At 29.8% G+C, this 20,663-nt stretch overlaps 1 protein-coding gene across 1 annotated transcript; it reads right to left on the reverse strand.

Annotated features, from left to right (window-relative positions):
* Nucleotides 1–3,621: 3,621 nt before the first annotated feature.
* On the reverse strand, nucleotides 3,622–19,785 carry LOC124366757 (elongation of very long chain fatty acids protein AAEL008004-like). The gene is made up of 8 exons (XM_046823360.1): nucleotides 19,634–19,785; nucleotides 14,116–14,186; nucleotides 12,873–13,063; nucleotides 10,271–10,354; nucleotides 7,870–7,926; nucleotides 6,292–6,397; nucleotides 5,473–5,609; nucleotides 3,622–3,836 (listed from the first exon to the last, which is right to left on the reverse strand). The coding sequence occupies exons 2-8, from the start codon at nucleotides 14,174–14,176 to the stop codon at nucleotides 3,669–3,671; spliced, it is 804 nt and encodes a 267-aa protein (XP_046679316.1). The 5' UTR covers nucleotides 14,177–14,186; nucleotides 19,634–19,785; the 3' UTR covers nucleotides 3,622–3,668.
* Between the last annotated feature and the right edge of the window lie 878 nt (nucleotides 19,786–20,663).

The following is a 20,663-nucleotide window of genomic DNA, read 5'->3' on the forward strand; positions in this document are numbered from 1 at the left end:
AGAAATTAACGGCAATGAAAAAATCCCTGAAGTCCTGGAAATGGGCCAGATAAGGCGGACATCGAGGAAATATGATTGGAATGATGTAATAGGTGCAATAGAAGAACCAAAACTCATTCGAAACGAGGATTTTATAATATCAAAGAATTGCAAAATTTTGTTGGGATGCCTACTAGTAATCTATTTTAACCATATGGATGTGTCCTGGGCAAAAAACTCATACTTTGTATTTGCATAGTTTAGTTTTTTATGCGTTTTGTAAGGCAAACATTATTATTTTAAGTCAATTAATACTGTATTTTTTTAGGTAAAAGAGTTCTAAAGATTTAAGTTTTTAATTTGTGTAATTTGTTACAATTAATTAAAAGTGTTTTTATATATGGCTCTTGTTTATTTTAATGTGGAACCTAATCCCGATCACAACGTGGGTGCCTTGCATTGTTTCTATTTTGAAATTCAATCAATTTTAACATATGTCAGTGATATTTTATACAATATAAAGATATTGGATCAGGCCCAGATACCACACAGCAAATTATACAAGCACAAATGATATTTATAGTCAAGTGGTCCAGTTGCCCAGACTCAAGGGGTAACTGGGCCCACCACCAAACGTAAAAAAGGAAATAAATATTTATATTTTATGTCAGTTATAATAATCGAAATGAGATTTCATGTGTGCAAACAGTATAAGTTGGAGCTTCATTTCCATCACCTATGCTCTAGTTCTTTATTTTTATTTTGACTAATATTTAGGTAAAATGGTTCAAATATGTACTAGTCCAATGTAAAATCGTGGTCCAGTTACCCCACCTTACCTTAATTCACATTTTAAATGTCATACAAACATCATCAACTTTGCTTTAGCAAAATAACAATATAGATGGTTCAGCCTTTTGGGGAAAGATTAAATATATACTTCTCATTTACAAGTTATTATCAACTATCCCATAATGTTTATATAGAGCAAAGGAAATAATATCACTTCTTACATTCTTTTAATTTAATTTTAATTTTAATCTTTTATTTGGATTTGGCAGAGATATTTTATGCCCAGAATATTATTATAGCTGTAACAGCAAGTTTATTGAATCTAAATTTTATCACAGCATCGTATTTGTACAAATGTGATATTACTATCATTAGTGCAGTCATTGAAGCGAAAAATACGGTCTTACCTCCGAATTTTTTTTACTGTGAACTGATTTGCATGAAATTTTGGAATTAAGCTCATCTTACCCTTAACTTCAAAAGTGAAAATGATCTGAAGTCCGCCTATTTATTTTTAAGGTGTGTAAACAACCCCTTAATGGAAAAAATGACATTGAGCCATTTTATCGCTAGAAAAACATGTTTAATAGTAAGTGGTGGAAATTTGTAAAGTGTTTCTAACACAACTACCTCATATTAAAATCATTTTCAACCCCTTGAAAATCTTAAAACCCTTGCAAACAACCCCTAAATTGAAAAAAAATCACAAAAAAATACTTTGGTATGACATATAAAGATGTAAGTATAGAGTAAGTAATATTTTATACTCTCTATAACAATTATCAAATTTTAAAACCCCCTTTCAACTCTTGAAAACTACCCCTTGATAAAAAATTTGTTAAACAAATTTTTTTGATAAAATGAAAAGGATTTTAATATTATTTCCACACTCTCGAAAATGATTATCATATTCTTAAGCTTCTCTACCCTTAAAACTACCCCTAAATTAAAAACAGTAAATATATATGATTACATATTTTAAAAATAATTTAATTTAGAGTAAAAAATTGCCATTTATTGAATAAAATATTTACAAATGTATATAAAATTCACTCAAGCGTGTTATATATACATAATATAAGAACGTTGGTATGTATTCAAATGCCTACGTTTTTCCAAATATATGAGCCATATTATGTATATATATACACATTACAATAGTTTTGGGTCTCTATTATACTGCGTACTTTCACATTGCTCCGAATATTCACAGTCCGAAATTTTCAGTTACTAAGTAGAAAACGAATATTATAAGTTTTTGGACCATAACTCCTTCAATTTTCATGTTATCACAATTTATAAAAAAACCCATTGTAAAGGTAATTAAGAGAGCTACAACATCCTTCATTGCAATATATAGTAAAAAAACCTTTTTTCTCAAACGGTGAAGGGTTAAAGGGCTTAAGAGAGGCTGTGATTGCACTGCCACACGCTCTTTAAACAATCATATCTCCGTCAATTTTTGTTTGAAATAAAAATAAAAAAATCCACATTGTTTGTCAGAAAAGTACACTAAATTTTTTTCATCCATACACTTTTATACGTATCTGTGGTCATTTTGAGATATTATGAAAAAAGGTGGTTTTTTAAAATTTGAATGTTTTTTTTTAATCGTGTGACTTTTTTTTTAAAAATATGTGTCCTGAAGCAGCCAAACTGATGCAATCTATCAAACTCTTCATAATAAAGTTGATTCTAGGTGGAATACGATTAATTTTAATTTTTGGTGGAAATGGCACTTATGAAACCCGTTGATTGAAAAGAAAAAAAACGTTAGATGCTCCTCTTATTTGCAATACAGCTCACTTATTTTACGTGCAATAGACTTATAATAGTGCTCATTTTAAAAGCTTATTCCAAGCACTACAAAACCCTTTTTTTATTAGAATGCCTAAAATGCATCTGCTCGCCGCTAGATGGCATTGACCACATCGATATACATTTCAGACAAAATAAAAAACAGATTTGATTTTTAATATCTAGCTTAATATTGCACTTAAAATACTTTATAAAAAACCAAATTGTTCACTGTTTTATCTGCTACAATTGTGTTTCTTATAAAATGTTCGATAAAACGTATATTTTTGGAGATATATGCAAAAAACCTATGAAAAAACATGAAAAAATTGCGAATTTTCAATTGCCAATAACTTGAAAAGTATTCGATGTTTCGAAAAAACCTTATAGATGATTTTTTGCTTAAAATTAGGCCTTCTAATCGATATCCGAGGTTATTTTGAAAAATAAAAATCCACCCCCAGGGTGGTTGCTGAGTTCAAAATAATTTTCACTTTTGAAGTTAAGGGTAAGATTAACCTAATTCCAAAATTTTATGCAATTCGGTTCACAGTATAAAAAAATTCGGAGCAATAATGCTTCAATGACTGCACTACATATGCATGCACCCTTCCTTATTATTGTCTCAATTTCTATATCTCATTCTATTTTTACTCTCAAGTCTACAATATCCAGTGTGAATCCTTAGATCTAAGGTATAGAGAGTAGGGATACTGTATTTGTTTTGACAGTCCTAAAATTAAACAGCTGTTTTACAATCAAAATGAATTATAAAATAGTGTTACCCTTCCTTATAGAAGAATAATTACAAGGCTATGAAATTTCAGATAGTTGTTTTAAAGATTTGTTGTGCTTTTTTGTATTGTGATAAAAATTACTGTTCAATACCTGTCTTGAAAGTTCTATTGTGGAGTTGTGGAGATCGATAGCATTTTCTATGCTCGGCTTCACCTTATGCAAATCTCACCCCGCAATATGTAACTTTTGTCGCTAGTAATGAAATATACTATTCTTCTATAATCTATATGAAGTAGGTAGTAAAAGGCTTATAAGAATTTTTCATTTTAGTTTATTCTAAAGTGATTCAACAGACACATAATTTAAGATGTTTTCTTCTTTTTCAGGTATGTTTTCCTGTAGAAATCAGCAAACAGAAGGAAAATGAAAGCCTGCTGACCTATGACAAAGTAACAAAGGAGTCGTGGAAATCCGCATTCAGGTGACATGATGGCAAATATCATGTGGATAGTCATAAGTCCAAACTGCAGCTGAAACCAAACCAGGACAACATTCATATTAATATTGAATGTAAACACAAAAAGACACATATAAAACAAAATATCCTAAGACAAAAATCTACAATTTGCCTCAAAAAAATGTATAAAATAAAAAATTACTTTAAAAGCTTTTTACAAAAAATGTATATTTATGTTTAATTGGAATATTGAAGCATTTAAGGTATTTTTTAGGTTTTTTTTCAGTTTAATCAAATAAAAAATACAATGAACACTTAAGGCCGAAGCTGACATAATAAACTAAAACCATTACTGAAGTAAGTATGCCACTACCCAGGGTAAGATATATCAGCAATCATTAACCCAAGAACTAAGTGCCATAACTTTATTATAAAATAATAATCACTGTATCTGCTATCTGTATTTAGGAACTAAATTAGCAAAAATAGTGGTTTTTTTATGGCTGAACTGAAATACAAGCTCTTGTTGAACAGTAAGCACCATTTTGGTGTAAATAAGAAAACAAATTAATTTTTTGTAGAAACCATAACTTTTTATTACTTTTATAATCTCTTCTACATGGTTGCAACTACTGTTGATGAAGTTTTTATTACATTTACATCAAAAACAACAAATAAACCAATCTATCGAAAACCATCTTCATAAATACCTGCTAACAATTTTACCATTCGATGGACAGTATTTACACTATCATTATCATTATTATAGAATTGAACATTCATAAGGAATGAGGAACCACAATTGGTCAGGTCTGAGCTGTGAGGTTCCATTTATTAGTTCCCAGTCATATAGTCTAATTTGACCTCAGGCATTCAACGTGTGGATGATTATTTTCGTTAATATGTTCATGACGACATGTAACTCATCAGGTACATGCGATCTTTCAAAACTGCCCTTGTGTACCTGATCGGGTACACACTGGGCTTTTGTAAAGCGTGTTGTATGCCCGATGCGGTACACGTTGCTATGCATTGCCTTATTGCATTTTTATTGTTTGCCTGACTTGGTGGTTTGTTAATACCTTAGACTATCATGTACCCGTTGGGTGCAGGAATGCTTAATTTTTAAGGTAAATTAATTTTGTAGGTACCTCTTGGAATACACAGAGAAATTCAACAGCAAATAAAAAAGTCCAGAAATAAGCCGTCACCGTGAATGTGTTAAGAGAATCCCATAACTCAGAATTTAGGTGTTCTGTTTTAAATACTGTGATGTGTATTGGTAGTTTTTCCTTAATTATAATCATAAAATTCACAAAGTTTATAATGAATTATAGCTGGAACAATGTTTCTTGCACTCAGAAACCTGAGAAATACTAATTGTGCTTCCCAGTCAGTGGGAGGATCAAATGAAGAATATTTTTTTTAAGAGGACAAGGAATAAGTTAAACTTATTGATGTTGTAAGGACATTTGTGCAAAACAATCGTCAAACTAAAGTGGCAGTAAAAAATATTGGATTTACTTTTCATCCACACATTGCAGATTTAAAACTAAAAATTAATAAATTTTCAATAAACAGACATTTTCCTTCATTCAGAGACAAAAAGGGTATACTACAAATAGCTACTAGAGCACCATGGTAAAGCTCTTCTCTCTCTCTTCTCCCCACCTCCCCTTACTTAGTTACAATCCTATAGTAATCAGTACCATCTGCAGCTGGGTGAGAGATCGCTTCCAGAAGACATGTCGACTGTCCAGGAATTGAAGTGCAGCAAGAAGGTAGTATGTGTACATCACTCCATGGACAAATCCATTTAGGGCCCCAAAAAATATCGCTTGACCTCCTGAAAATAAAGATAAATGTATTCATGATGTCACTATTTAGTTTGTTTATAGTTTAATAATCAAAGAGAAACTTTCAAACTTTGTTAAAACTCTGAGTATAAATGATTACGAGAATGTTGTATACAGCTAAGGTACATTGTACTGTAAATATAATGATACTGGATAACAATACTGCCCGTTGTTGTGATATTTATATTATGTTGCACTTCCACATCTTCACACTGAAATATGGTTTATTTTCTTTACTGTATGTGATGATCAGAAGCTCTAACCCAGAACCATATATCTATTACTTCATGTTAGGCCCAGCCAGTTATTTGTTATTATATCAAAGTAAAAATATCTTAAAGAATACAAACTTTTTTAATTTTCTACAGTTAAATTAAATCAAAACTTTTAGCTATGAGAGGGTTTAGCAGGTGTAAAGAGAATAATGATAAAAATGTTAAGAAGAAAAACATCCATTATATTGAACACAATTTCTTCCAAATGAAAAAATACACAAGTTCTTTCAGTTTTATTATTACCAGATTTCCAACACCTTTCCCCTCTCAAAGTCATAGCATTTCATCCTCTAATAAAAGTTTGGAAAAATAATAATGTACTCTTTGACACAGTTATTAAAATAAAGAACTATCCACTAACACATCAAGAAGTTAATACTAAGTATGCGTATCCTACCTGGTATATATTTGATTCCTATCCATCCACACACCACCATGCCACTGTGGTGATAAATGTGCAAAAAACTGATATTTTTAGATTTTTTGCTCAAGAAAAAAAATACCTGTAAACACAGAAAACAGAATGAATCACTTATATTGTCAATATTCATGTAATATAATATAGTAGAGTCTATAACAGACTAAAATAAATATAACAAAATAAAAGTCTCTATATTAATCAAAGAAATATTACAGTTAAATAAAACAGACTTCAAAGATTAATGAGCTAATATTTTATCAGAAAATTAATCATTCGCAGAGTACAAAGTGTGATTTTACATGACTGTCCAAAAGGAGTGTAATTTTAGTTTTAGGTAGCAATTTAATTCTATTTCTAATGTTTTAAACCAAATACTAAATTTTCTTGTTTTTAACTTCACTGTCATTCCAACATTTCATTATTAAGTCTTGTGTATTAGCTTATTTGGAGATGTGAACTCTACCCAAATATCAACCTATGGAAACTTACAATTGCCATTTCTTTTGGATAAAGTTATAGAATAGAAATGATTCAAATTATTTCATAAGTATAAAAATGCTGAGAGTTACCCTTGAGATTAGTGGAATTGTATTTGGTTAAACTAAAAAGCCCATAATGAAAGTAAATAATCCAAACTAATAAGGTGTTACTCTGCGATTTGAACTTGATTCACAAGTTTGGTTGTAATATCTAGAATTTCGGAAAATAATGAGTGATATTTCATTCATTGAAAAATTGTTTTTAATTTTAGGAAAATCTTAAAATGTATAATTCCAAACCAAAAACAGAATTAATTATTTGTCAGAAAATAATAATAAACGGTGTTCATTATCTGAAACAAAATATTAAAATATCTGTTCAAAACTAATTTTTATTCATTTCCAGAAGTATAGTATTGCATCAAATTAATTGTAGCTATGGGCAATTGGACCTCTTATACATTCTTATCTGTATATACCATTTTATGATCACAAATCTACTAGAATTTCTAAAAGATATTGTATATTACTGAATGCATATCTTTTTACTACTAATCTATAATGTCTAATATATCAGAATTTATATAAAAATTTTGTTTGGTAATAAAATACTGATAATCTGCAACCAACCTCTCAGAAATCTTTAGACGTATTCCCACCTCCGTTTAGTTTGGAAGTAAAGCTAAATTTGTATGCACAATCCTGCAAATGACTTAATATTTTGTATCGTCTTAATATCTTTGAAATACCGAGTGGCTGCTTAGACGTTTAATTAATGCCGTCATTGTCTTTTATATAAGCTGGATTAATTGACTACTGTACTTGTACTAACTTGTATTCTTTAACAAATTTCTAAGGAAAATTTTTATCACTGGAAACTTACACAATGCTATAAAATATTAAGCCCAATACAAATTAGTATTTAATTCATAAAATCTTTATAGTTAAAAACATTTAAACATATATCATTTAAAGCATAGGGCTTTAAATTAATTTACATTACATACACATTTTACACAAGTGTAACACTTTTTACACCTATTTTTTGAATAAGTATAGTTTTAAACATACTCACAGTGTCAAGTAAATCTAGAATCTTTGTCAGAAAATAATAATAAACGGTGTTCATTATCTGAAACAAATAATTACAGATAAATTAAAATCTTTTCCATCATTTATTTGAGACTAAACTTATGTATAGACTACTCTCTCCCACACTGTTCTGATAAAAATATGTAGTTAAAGTTGAGGAAAAATTAGAATAGAACATGAGTTAGCTGCTGTAACTGAGTTTTTTATCATAGGCAGGAATCTAATAAAAGTGAACATAATCTTGTTTTTTACTATAGCCACGTTTAACAATAAAAACACATTTTATTAATAAGAAAAATATAAATTAAAGCATAAGTAAATGTAAGATTTAACTGTGGTTCTGAGTGCACATGAAGTGGTTAAAATGGGTTGTAGCTGGTTACTGCTCCCTTCTTTACTATGAAGCAGCCTACTAGATCTTGCCCAAAGTTTGGATTCTGTCTACTACTATAGATAACAATGAAACATAGTAATGTAACCATGAAGTTGAGATAGATGAATGGGAAGGGTGCATGGGGTTTATATACAGTCTTGAGATCACAGAATTTCTCCAGTTTTCTTGAAAGAGTCTATGAGAAGTTCTTGTTAATTGGTAGAAAGCTTTGGGTGCTTTGGGACTTCTATAAATCTATGTTCCATTTATAAATTGTTTTATTTTTATACATTTCAATTCCATATATATATATATAAATATAATTGAATTCATATACAAGATCCGGGTTCGACTCCCGGCGGAGCAAGTACTTTTTGTGATTCAATCTTTATTGAAATTAAATAAGGCTATTGCCATATATACAATTTAATGTAAATAAAAGTCGTTTGACAGGTATTTGGTCTTCCGATCATATGTTAGTTTGCTTATTTAAACGCATTTGTGACAGATACGGCCAAATACAAAATAATTGAATCGGAAAAAGTAAGCGCTCTGTGGTGTAATGGTAGCACATTCACCCGGCAAGTGAGAGATCCGGGTTCGACTCCCGGCGGAGCAAGTACTTTTTGTGATTCAATCTTTATTGAAATTATATATTATTATGTTATTATTATAATTATTCATATATGAATTATATATTTATATGTAGTCTGTGAGAAGTTCTTGTTTCTTGGTAGAAATCTTTGGGTTAGGCTCAGGACTTCTACAAATTTATATTCCTTTTATTAATTATGTATACATACATATGTATGTACATATATGTATGTATACATAATTAATAAAAGGAATATAAATTTGTAGAAGTCCTGAGCCTAACCCAAAGATTTCTACCAAGAAACAAGAACTTCTCACAGACTACATATAAATATATAATTCATATATGAATAATTCAGGTTGAAATCCACTATTGATGAAATGAAAAATTAGGTTAGTTCTAAAGAAGTAGACAAAATAAAAAAAATAAAAACTGTATTAAATTACCTCTCAGCTCCAAAACTCTTAAGATGGAAGAAATATTAAAATTCACCTTATATAATAGTAGCACTCTTAAAATGAATCTAGGGTATGTATTAGTATTTGATTCCAAGAGGGAAGACCCCACTTTTCAACATTAAGGTTTTTTTAACATTATATTTTCAAACAAACCTCCTAAGGTGTTCTAATGAATTTGACTTTTAAAATGTTTCTTCAACTTATATGTTTACACTATGTATTTAGTACATGCTTGATGGTATAACTGATATGCCCTCATCATCTATTTAGTATAAATATGAATGTTTAACCTTATCTACTATAACTGATGTCCTCATCATCTTCCAAGTTCAAGCCTTGTATATTATGTTTGTAATGACGTAACATAATATAATTAATTAACGTAACTAGTATATACCTAATTAAGCCAAAGGCTTTACAGTCAAAGATGCCAGATTTTGGATCTGAGTTAGAGATAGCGCAGGTGCAAACCCTGTCTGTAATCATAGCACTTTTTATCAGTACCATGGAATGGACATTGTACAGTATTGCTCTCCCTCGTATTCTGTTTGATAACATCCTTGCACAGATCAGTGATTAAATGTGATGGGTAGAATAAGGATTAAAAGGGAATCTGCCTCTCTTATTAAAAAAAGGAAATAATTTTCTACAATATTGGTTGTTCTCTCTAAGAATACTTCAAAATCAGGTTTGAACTGTAATAAAGATTCCTATACTTAACAAATACAATATTAATGGACTATACCACATTTATTATCCTATCATCTAATTTCATTACATCAGATTTGTTATATAGTTGGTTTTCATTTAGTATTTTTTCATAACACTTTCATAAAGTTGTAAGTGTGTTATGTTATTTACGTGTTTGGATCAATGTACAAAATCAAAAATGAATCCTTAATATACTTTTTAAAATTTACATTGAATTGTACATTTATTTAATATTTATAATAATTACCAATACTTCTTCAGGTGAAGTTCCAGTTTCAACACCTTGACAGAAAATGTTGTATTTTCCAGACAAATAAGTTTTTGTCAAAACCTAAATAAACAAAAATAATACAAACTTATTAAAATAATTCAGTGTAACTATATGACATTAAAAAACACACATTTTATTTATTTTTTTTTTTTAAGCGTAAGAAGCTGTCTGGCTTAATAATTGTGATTCTCTTAGACAAAACTGTGCCTTAGTATGTTTTCTTTGAGAGAAAGGAATCTGAGAATAAAACCTCCATTTTATTGAAGACAACTATAGAGAAAATATACAACATATTTCTGACTGTCTTAATTTGGAAGAATATTTATCCTAGACATTAATGAGCAGAAATCTTCAGCTGTAATATTTTGGATATCTTTAATAAAAACTTAAAATTTTATGGAATGCAAAAAATGTTTTAGAAATTGTTTACAAAGTAGTTATAACTTGAATAAACTTTGAAGAAATATTCATAAGAGTAATAGTTAAAATTAAACTTTTCAGTTAAATAAAACCATAAATTCATAAAACTACATTTCCATAATCACTTAACAATGTGCAATATTCATTATTTATTTTATATGAATAATTGTAATATAGAATAGTATCACAAGCTATATGAGAAAGTAGTAAACGATCAATTATACAAATACCTAGAAAAAAATAGTCTGATTACTGGATGTCAACATGGCTTTAGAAAAAATTACTCAACTGACACAGCACTTACCAACCTTGCAGAGGAAGTTTACAGTGCTTTGGATGGATCACAGTCTACAGTACAGTGGCAGTGTGCTGTGATTTATCAAAGGCATTTTATTGTGTAGATCATGATATCTTAATGAATAAATTAGAATTATATGGAGTAGAGGGCACATCTTTAAATTGGTTTAAGTCATATATTACAGAAAGAAAACAAAAAACAACTTTAGTATCAGACTATAAAAAGTATCATTCAGAGTATGAAAATGTAGTGTCAGGAGTTCCGCAAGGATCGATTTTAGGACCATTACTATTTACATTGTATACAAATGATCTACCACAAGACATAGACACGAAATTAGTCTTATATGCTGATGACACCACAGCTATAATCAAGGAGAAAAACTTACATGTAATGAAATTATTAGTAGAACAAACTATAGTTAAATTAGAAGAGTGGTTTAAAGTTAATGGAATGATTGTGAATACTACAAAAACAAATATTATTCACTTCAAAAACAGACAGCAAAGAGAAGAAATGTTTACAGTCACAATAGATAAAGAACAAATAAATAGCTGCAAAAATGTAAAACTGTTGGGAGTTTGTTTTGATGAGCATATGACTTGGACAGAACAAATACAAAACTTATGTAAAAAACTCAATTCTATTTGTTTCAATATGAGCTGTGTTACACACATCACAAGTTTAAAAACAAAGATGACCCTATACTATGGCTATTTTTACTCAATAATGAAGTTTGGAATTACATTGTGGGGCTCAGTAGAGATAACAGAAAAAGTGTTAAAAATCCAAAAAAAGATTATAAGAATAATGACATTCTCATCCAGAAGAAGTTCTTGTAAAGAAAAATTTAAGAAACTGAAAATTCTTACTGTCCCTTGTGTGTACATGTATGAAGTACTGAGTCAAGTTCATCAAAATTTGAACTGGTTTTCTAAAGAAAAAACTATTCATCAACACAATACTAGAAATACCAATTTGTTAATATATCCTGTACACACCACAGCCATATTTGAAAAAAGTTTGTATTATATGGGTATTAAACTTTACAACAAATTGCCTAACAATTTCAAACAAATGCCACAAGTTGAATTCTTAGATAGAATAAAAAGTATGTTTGTCAAAAAGGCTTACTACAAGATTTCCGAATTTCTAAATGACAAAAACATAATAATTTAGTTATGAAGATTAAGTGTTTTCTCCTAAGAAACTTAATTTAATATAATACAAAATTCAATAATTGATCTCCATTTTGTTATTTGAATATTGTTATATTGTTACCAATTTTATTGTTTGATTTATTCATGGTTTTATTAATTTTATTGTTTTATTTGTTAATTGTTTTAGTAATTTATTGTTTTATTTGTTAATTATTTAACTAATTTTATTGTTTTATTTGTTAATTAGGTTAATGAATGATTGTTATTACATTATGGTGTACTACAATTTTAATGTTATCTGACTCAGGAATGCTTTACAAAATAAATGTTTGACATAGGTTTTAATACTGTTAATTAGTTTATAGTTAATTTATTCATAGCTGAAAATATTAATACTGTTATTTAGAATAGAGCTTATTTATTTGTTAGCAAATCATTTTAGCTAGAATCTTGTTAAATCTATTAGTACTAACGATGGGAGACCGAAAAAAGGGAAATTTCTGACTATGTCATCTGTCTTACCAGCATAGCTGGATCTTGTAAGATGTAATATGACAATAAACATTCATTCATTCATTCATTCATTCACAATAGAGTAATAACATTCTCTAACTTTGTCTACACAATGAAAGTAATTGGCTTTCTTAGTATAACATTTGAAAATTGTATTGAAAATGAAACTGTTGTGGAGTTATCTTACCCTAAAACATAGCCAAAAGTTGACCACTATTTGTATACAATCGTACAACACGATGAGTGGTTTCAAGTTGTAGGGTTTTCTGCCTGCCATCCACCATGGTCCAACACACTGTACAAATATATTGTAAACTGCGACAATGGCTATTATTATGAATGGAGTTGAAACCATCGGGTAATTCACTGTTCGAGGATCTGAAAAAATGTATAATTCTGACTCACTCAAATCAAAAGAGGATCATTCAAGGAATAAAGTAGTTTCAACTTAATACTAAACTGTATATACATAACATGTTCTAAATAGTATTTTACACTATATTTCCACTAATTAAGGTGTTGCAGTCTTTCATCTTGTGAAAATCAATTTTCAGAAAAATTATTTCTGATCAGAAGGCTTGGATCAGTACTTCTGCATATGTAAAAGGTGCTGAAAACAAAAACAGTAGAAGAAAGGTAAGTGTATATTTTGTAACTAAATCTATCACTCAATCACACTAAATAATGTTTCTTACATATACAGGCATTGATGATGCATTAGTATTTCCCCCACCAATGAACAGAAATCTAAGTCAGTTACAAATACGAGTGGAAAGTTTCAGCACGTTCCATTGTGAGATGCACTATTACCAACTCAGATCAAACAAGGTAACATTATATATCAAAAGTACAGAACAATTTACTATCTTCTGCATGAGGTTTTAGTCTGATCAAAAGAGTAATAAAAAAGAAATGCAGCATTACAGATCTAAAGTATTACAATGATATTTTTATAATTCAAAAAATTAGCTGAGCAAAAATTTGAAAAATTTTTACTGGGGAACAAGAACAATTGCTTTAAAGACATTACACAAAAGACCTCCATTTAAGATTTCTCATGCCCGAAAGCTAGTTTTCACTAGATAGAAAAGTGTGTACTTTGAAAACATATTAGGTGCACAATGCAGTGAAATACTGAAGGTTTGAAGTGACATAAAAATAATAGATTTATGCTAACAAGAAAGTACAAGCAGTGATAGTAGCGAGTAAATATTATTTACTTTACAAACTCTTTACTTTGTAGATGACTTGTGTATTATGATAGTTCTGTAAAATATTTTATAGTATGCATTGCATTAATGGGTAAAGATTAACAAAAATTACAAACAATCTCATTTTCTGAAAAACCTATTAAAATGTCATTTGGTAAACTTGCATTGTTTATTTATTATGTACTGCATTCTAAAAACTGCTACAATTACACCACTAACCTGCTAGGTCATCATTGATATAATGATAGCTCTCTATAAGCTTTCTTATAATAGCTGCCATTCCTTTGTTTCTGAAAAACATAAAAGTTATGTTATTATTTTATTTGATTGTTACATTAGGCTTACACAATAATCTGGTATTATTAATGTAGAAGCATGTTCCTGTTTTTCTGATAATAATTCATTTATATTAAGAAAGTGATTTAAAGATAACCTTAAAATAGAATTATATAGTATAAACAGCTATTTATTTCATAGATTAAAACAGAGATTTTGTTTATAGTTTTAAATTATAATAGTTCATTAATCATTTATATAATCCAATAACAACACACACAGAAATCATTAAAACAATCTAGAACTGGACCCTAAACATTTTAGTAATATTATTATTTATTTACTTTGTAGTAAAAATAATATTTACTTTTAACTGGAAATTAAAGCATTATATACACAAATACAGACTATTTGTTGCACACTAGTCACTAATAACTTTTGATGGTATTAGGTATATAAACAAGCCCTAGGATATCATGAAAAGCATGTGTCCCAAAACAGACCACTGAGGCACACCATGTGCAACATGAAACGTTTCAGAGAAAAATCTATCCAGATAAACAGTTGTCTCATACGATCATAAAATTACACATATATGTTACTAAAATGAATAAGGTCACTAATTTTAAACCCATGTTTTATGCCAGTATAATCTTACCAATATCATAAAAATCATTAATGTTGTTAAACAAATTTACTAAAGAGTAAAATTAAATACTAATTTTAGTTTAAAGTTTATTTTTATGTTGTTAATAGATTACATAAATTGATAATACATTAATATAAATATTATAACTACCACTAGAGATTTATTCAATGATTTACATTATTTTCCTTATTTACCCTAATTCTGTAATGAAATAATCCTTTCAGCTCAGTCAAAAGAAGTAGGTAGATTTTGTGACAAGTGTAATATTATTAATTTATTTACAACAACCATTTGAGATAGAAAAAATGTTTATAATAAAAAGTTTAGGACATTTAAAGAACAGTTTTAGTTTTTCTCTAGGTTCATAAATAGAGGATTTGTAAATAAGTTTAAATGGTCACCATAATATAAATAAATGGTTTACCAAGCTGGTTAATGAACTTCTTCTTTTAAGGGCCGGCTTATTGCCATGCACTTAAGCCTTAAGGGCCTTTTGACCACACCAGAAGTATACCACGAGTCCAGTCAGTTTAAAGTTCTACAAACTGCCAAAAACAACCAATTACATTTCTCTGGGGAAATTCACTACCCCTTTTCTATTCTACTAAAGATGATGCAGCTCTCCCTTGCTATTGCAGGACAATCAAAGAGCGGGTATTCAGCAGTTTCCTTCTACCCGTCACACAAACTACAGAGCAGACCCTCCTAGAAAATGCAGACTCTGTGAACACGCTTCCTCAGGTGACCATGTCCAGTGATTAGACCCACAAACTGAGAAGACACCAATCTACCTAAAGAGAGAAGATGAGACACCATCCTGGGAGAAGGCAACTTTAGGACCAATTTATTCATCATCAGACCCAGATTCAGGCCTGATTTTTTCAGAGAATTTTGCCGGGACCCCACCACACTTCTACGGGGAGATGGGTGTGCGGTTGCAGAACATGATGGGACCCAGCTGAACATCTTATCTGAAGCCCACCAAAGCTGAGTACGGCCCTGCCTAGATATAATGTTCAGTGTAAACCCACTTCAAGACAACCCCAAAGGATTCACAGCTAGAAATACTACAGAATGGTTGAGGCCCTGTCATGTTGGACGCTCAACCCAAATTGGCCCAAGACATCAGCTTTTGGCAGTGTCCACTGTTGCAGCCCGAGGCTGATCAAAGCCCCAACTGCCTAAATGACAATATCCAGGAGGCAAGGTTGAGACAGCCATTTAGAGCTGTGCCTGATACACTTGGAAATGCCCCAGTGATAGCAAGGCAAGTCATTCTTCAGATGTTAGCCAGACTAGCTGGTGCTATCCTGACCTCTGTTTTTGACCACCAGACGGCAGCCTCAAACATTAATATTAAGTCTAACCATGGAGACGTAAAGCCAATACAGAAGCTTCACTTAAGTCCCTAAGACCCTTTGCCTATCACATCTGCATTGCATCAAGAATGCTTTCTCTACGGTGACAAACATTTCCAGATGGGATCCCTAATTCAGACTCTGATCAAGAATGACGAGTTTCAGATTAACTGGATGGAAAAGCCATTCAACAAGAATGGACCAATACTCTCCAACTGATACCTTCTTGTAAAGGCGACCACGGCAGCCTTTGGGATTACTTGCAATTCTTACTTTGGGATTTACATGTAATCATACATGTAATATCTCAAAAACTGTTCTAGATACCAAAAAATTGCTTATTAAAAAATGTTAAAAGATGTTATAAACATTCCAAAACACTTTTAATTTTTTTCTCTAGGTTCAGTTGTGAATTTTTTAAAGTTCAAACGGCCGCCATATTGAAACAAAATTGTGTACCAAGCCGACAGTTATGTAACATGAACTGAAAAGTTGAATAAAATATGTCCCAGAACTGTAAGACCACCCATATCTGGGATATCACACAAAGTATTCAAAATTCTGTCTCACAAAACATGTTTTGTTTAGATTTGATGTATATTAACATCATTAAATAGGTAATAAACATGCACAATTTTAAATCTAAACTTGTAGAAAATTTAATCTTGAAGAAAATTATGTAAGATAGGCAAATAATAAAGAAACACAAAGTTAAAAAAAATTAATGTTTAATTAAATCAATATACATGAAAATTAAGACAGAAAATGCAATATCTGTTTATTAAATGAACATTCTTCGTTAAAACAAATCACTTTAATTGCTGAATCTTTTATTTCAATTTCCATTCCTTATGAATATTGTTCAAAATTAATTCCTTGGTAATTGATCCACAATATAGAGAGTTTAATGAAACCACGTGTAGCTTTTCTGATAGCATCTCAGTCATTCTTAAGTAGTTCACAAGTGTTTAAAATTTGGTTCAATAATTTTTCTTTGGAATTAACTGATTCTGTGTGTACAAGTTGCTTTAAATAACCCAAAGGACCAAGGGATTTAAATCAAGGAACCTAGGAGGCCAATTAATTGGTCCACCTCGACCAATCCATTTGCCTGGAAAACTGCAAGTGCTCTCTAACATTAAATAATGTGCCAGTGTGCCATCAAGTTGGAATATCATTTTATGTCTTCTTTCAAGTGGTACATCTTCAAGTAGAACTTGCAGCTGACTCTCTAAAAAGTCTTTGTACACAAGACCTGTAAGGTGGTTTTCAAATTAACAATTAACTGGTCCCCAATTATAACACACCATACATTTACCGAAAATCAAATTTGAAGGTTCGACTCTACAACTGCTTTTGGATTTTCAGTTGACCACTGGTGACTATTGTTTAAATTAAAAATTCCATATTTTGTAAACATTGATTTGTTCATGAATAAAAGACAACTTACATTATTTCGATTTTCTAACACCCATAGACAAAATTATAATCTTAATGAACTGTTGGCTGGATAAAGATTTTTGAACTCTGTAAATTATATACAGAGTGTTCAGTAAAAGTGTTACAAAACTTTGGATTTTGTTCTACTCATAAAAATTAGCAAAAAAGTTCATATGAAGGTATGTCATAAAACCTTTAGTTTTCCGTCTATCTGCCTGTATGTGTTTTTTATAAAACAAATTTTATGTTTTGAACCAGTTAAGATAACGTTATGAAACTTGAGAATTGTATTATACTTTGATAGACCTTTCTGAAAATAAAATATTAACAAAATAATTTTATCCATTTCAAAATGGCGTCTGTTTAAAATGTTTAAAGTCAAATAACAAAAATAACGGTATAGTTATAAAAAATGAATAGGATAACAACCATTTAGTCATTTTTATACCAATTCCAATGGTATCTTCCAATGTTCCCCAGACTGTACTATGAGATATGTTTCGTCTATTTGAGAGTCAATGAGAGCTAAATTGAGGACTGCGCTGTATCATGTCAATGATATTATCTTGTTCCCATACAGGTTGTATCACAAGACGTTCTATTGAAAAATTTACAGTTGGAAAAGATTCATTTGTTTGTAAGTTACTGAAAACCGATGCAAATGTTTTGTGAATAGGTGTTCTTCTATTCGGAAATTGTCTTTCATATTCAGGTTTAGCTGCCCAACTATTTCCATTGGCAAAACCATAGAAATAAAGAATATCTGCATACTCTTGATTTGAAAATGTAAATGGCATCTTGTCATTAAAAAAACACAAATATATTACAAATAATATAATAATACACATACAATGCACAAACCAAAGGTGCTAGAACAATTACTGCAGCAGCTGAGTTTTTGGACTGCTGTATAATAATAACTTGTATTCAGGAATTGTTGCAGCAGTATTGCCATCTCTCTATTTTAATAAAAGTAAAGCATTTTAATTGATGCTGTATTTTTAAAATCTTGTTTCACAACCTACAATGTTATATACTGCAAATTTGTTCTAATTATTTACTTGTCTGAAAACATCTTAAAATGTTTTGTTTTTATGAAGAACATTAGTTCATAAACAGACATTGCATTTTCTGTCATTTTTTGTAAGTGTTGATTTAATTAAACATTAAGTTTTTTAACTTTGGGTTTCTTTATCATTGGCCAATTTTAGATCATTCTCTTCAGAATTAAATTCTCTACAAGTTTTTATTACAAATGATTGTGTGTTTATTACCCATTAATTGAAGTTAACGTACTTCAAATCCAAACATAGCATGTTTTTAGAGACAGAATTTTGCATATTTTGCGTGATATTTCAGATATGGGTGATCTTTACAGTTCTGGAACATATTTTATTCAATTTTACATAAAATCCGATAAATTTAACACCTAACTTTATGCCATAAAACATCAGTTTCGCTTTATTTCTGTCCTTTCCCAGAAAATCTTTCGCTAGCCTTAGTTCGCTAATAAAGCATTTTTGTACATACCTGTATGTTTATGTGAATTTTTGATGAGAGGAAATTACCTGAGAACTTTGTAGGTTTACTTATGGTACACCCTGTGTAAAACATTTTGAAGAGAATGGTGGTTTTTGGTTCTTGGTGTCATGTTCCATAAAGTGATGCAGAAATTTTTCCTAAGTATTACCTTGAGAACAATTGCAACAGGCTGGTTTTGTATAAAACAGTTTAACCATATGAAAGTATTCCATCTTGTGTCACAAGATTGGGACTATCTGTATTATACTGTTGTATATTTTTATTTTACCTGACAATGACATTTTCTTTTATGTAGCCTAAAATTTGCCTCATAACAGTAAAAAAATTTCGTGACAATACAATATATTCTATTCTATACGGTTCAAATGTTTTACTCAATCTATCAATTATAGTACAGCACATTGACCTTTTTACTATTAAAAAAGTAAACTTGAGCATAGTGTATCCTAAGAATAAATATTATAATATTTACCTTCACAAATTCTGAATAAATAGTAAACAAAAAAAATGATGGATGTGAATGTGCATCACTCGCACGTACAGAACATGGTGTAAAACATTATAGAGGAGTACACGCCATCTCTACAAGCCATGAATAGAAAGTGTGAAAAGCAACAAAGTCATCATTAATGAATATTCATGAGGTGAATCTCAAATTCAAAGGTAAAACAGTTGGGGAAAAAACATAAAATTCATTAGAAAAAGTAAATTTTAAATCTGTAATTTGTGTGTTGGACACTAGGTTGGTAAAATATTCTAAATATATGTGTGTATCCAAAACACTAACATGTACAAGTGAATTGGTTGTTCTTAATGAAGCTTCTTTAAAAATTAAAATGTCATCCACTTGACTAGCTAATCTTGTGCATACCACTTAAACATGCTTTTGTTGCTGAATCTAAGAACAATAATTTACATTGTGCATGAGTATTAAAAGTTGATAACACCAGAAAATAGTATATTACACTATAAAAAGTATGGTTTAATTTGTTGATGTAATTTGTAACAAGTTAATTTGTACAAGATTAATTTTGGAAAGGCTTTGTTAGTAAGTTATTACCAATGAAAGATGTGACTCCTATTTGTTTTTCAGATAACCAGTATAAAACATCTGGGATAAAATAACACATATAAATGTTGTTTAGCCTACAATGATTTTTTTTTATTTAGCCACATAAAACATGTTTAGATGAAACTTAGAGAAAGATCAATCCTGAACTATGGGTGTGGTGAATAAAACATACAAGTGAATGAATTTTTGAAGTGAACTTCTATTTTGAACAATGCACAGATCAAACAATACATACTATGAAATTTGACCAGTAAAACCGTTTCAGCTATTTATGATGTAAACAAATAAAAATTCATTAACATTTTATTTAATTTATACATCTGATTAATAGTCTTTTCTAGCACTTATATAAAACAGACGGTTTTTTATAGAATGTTTCAAATCAATTGCTCAAGTTACTAATAGCAAGAAAGTGTGCTTGAAAAGTTTA

Source organism: Homalodisca vitripennis, chromosome 1 (assembly GCF_021130785.1).
Source record: "Homalodisca vitripennis isolate AUS2020 chromosome 1, UT_GWSS_2.1, whole genome shotgun sequence".
Classification (NCBI taxonomy): domain Eukaryota; kingdom Metazoa; phylum Arthropoda; class Insecta; order Hemiptera; family Cicadellidae; genus Homalodisca; species Homalodisca vitripennis.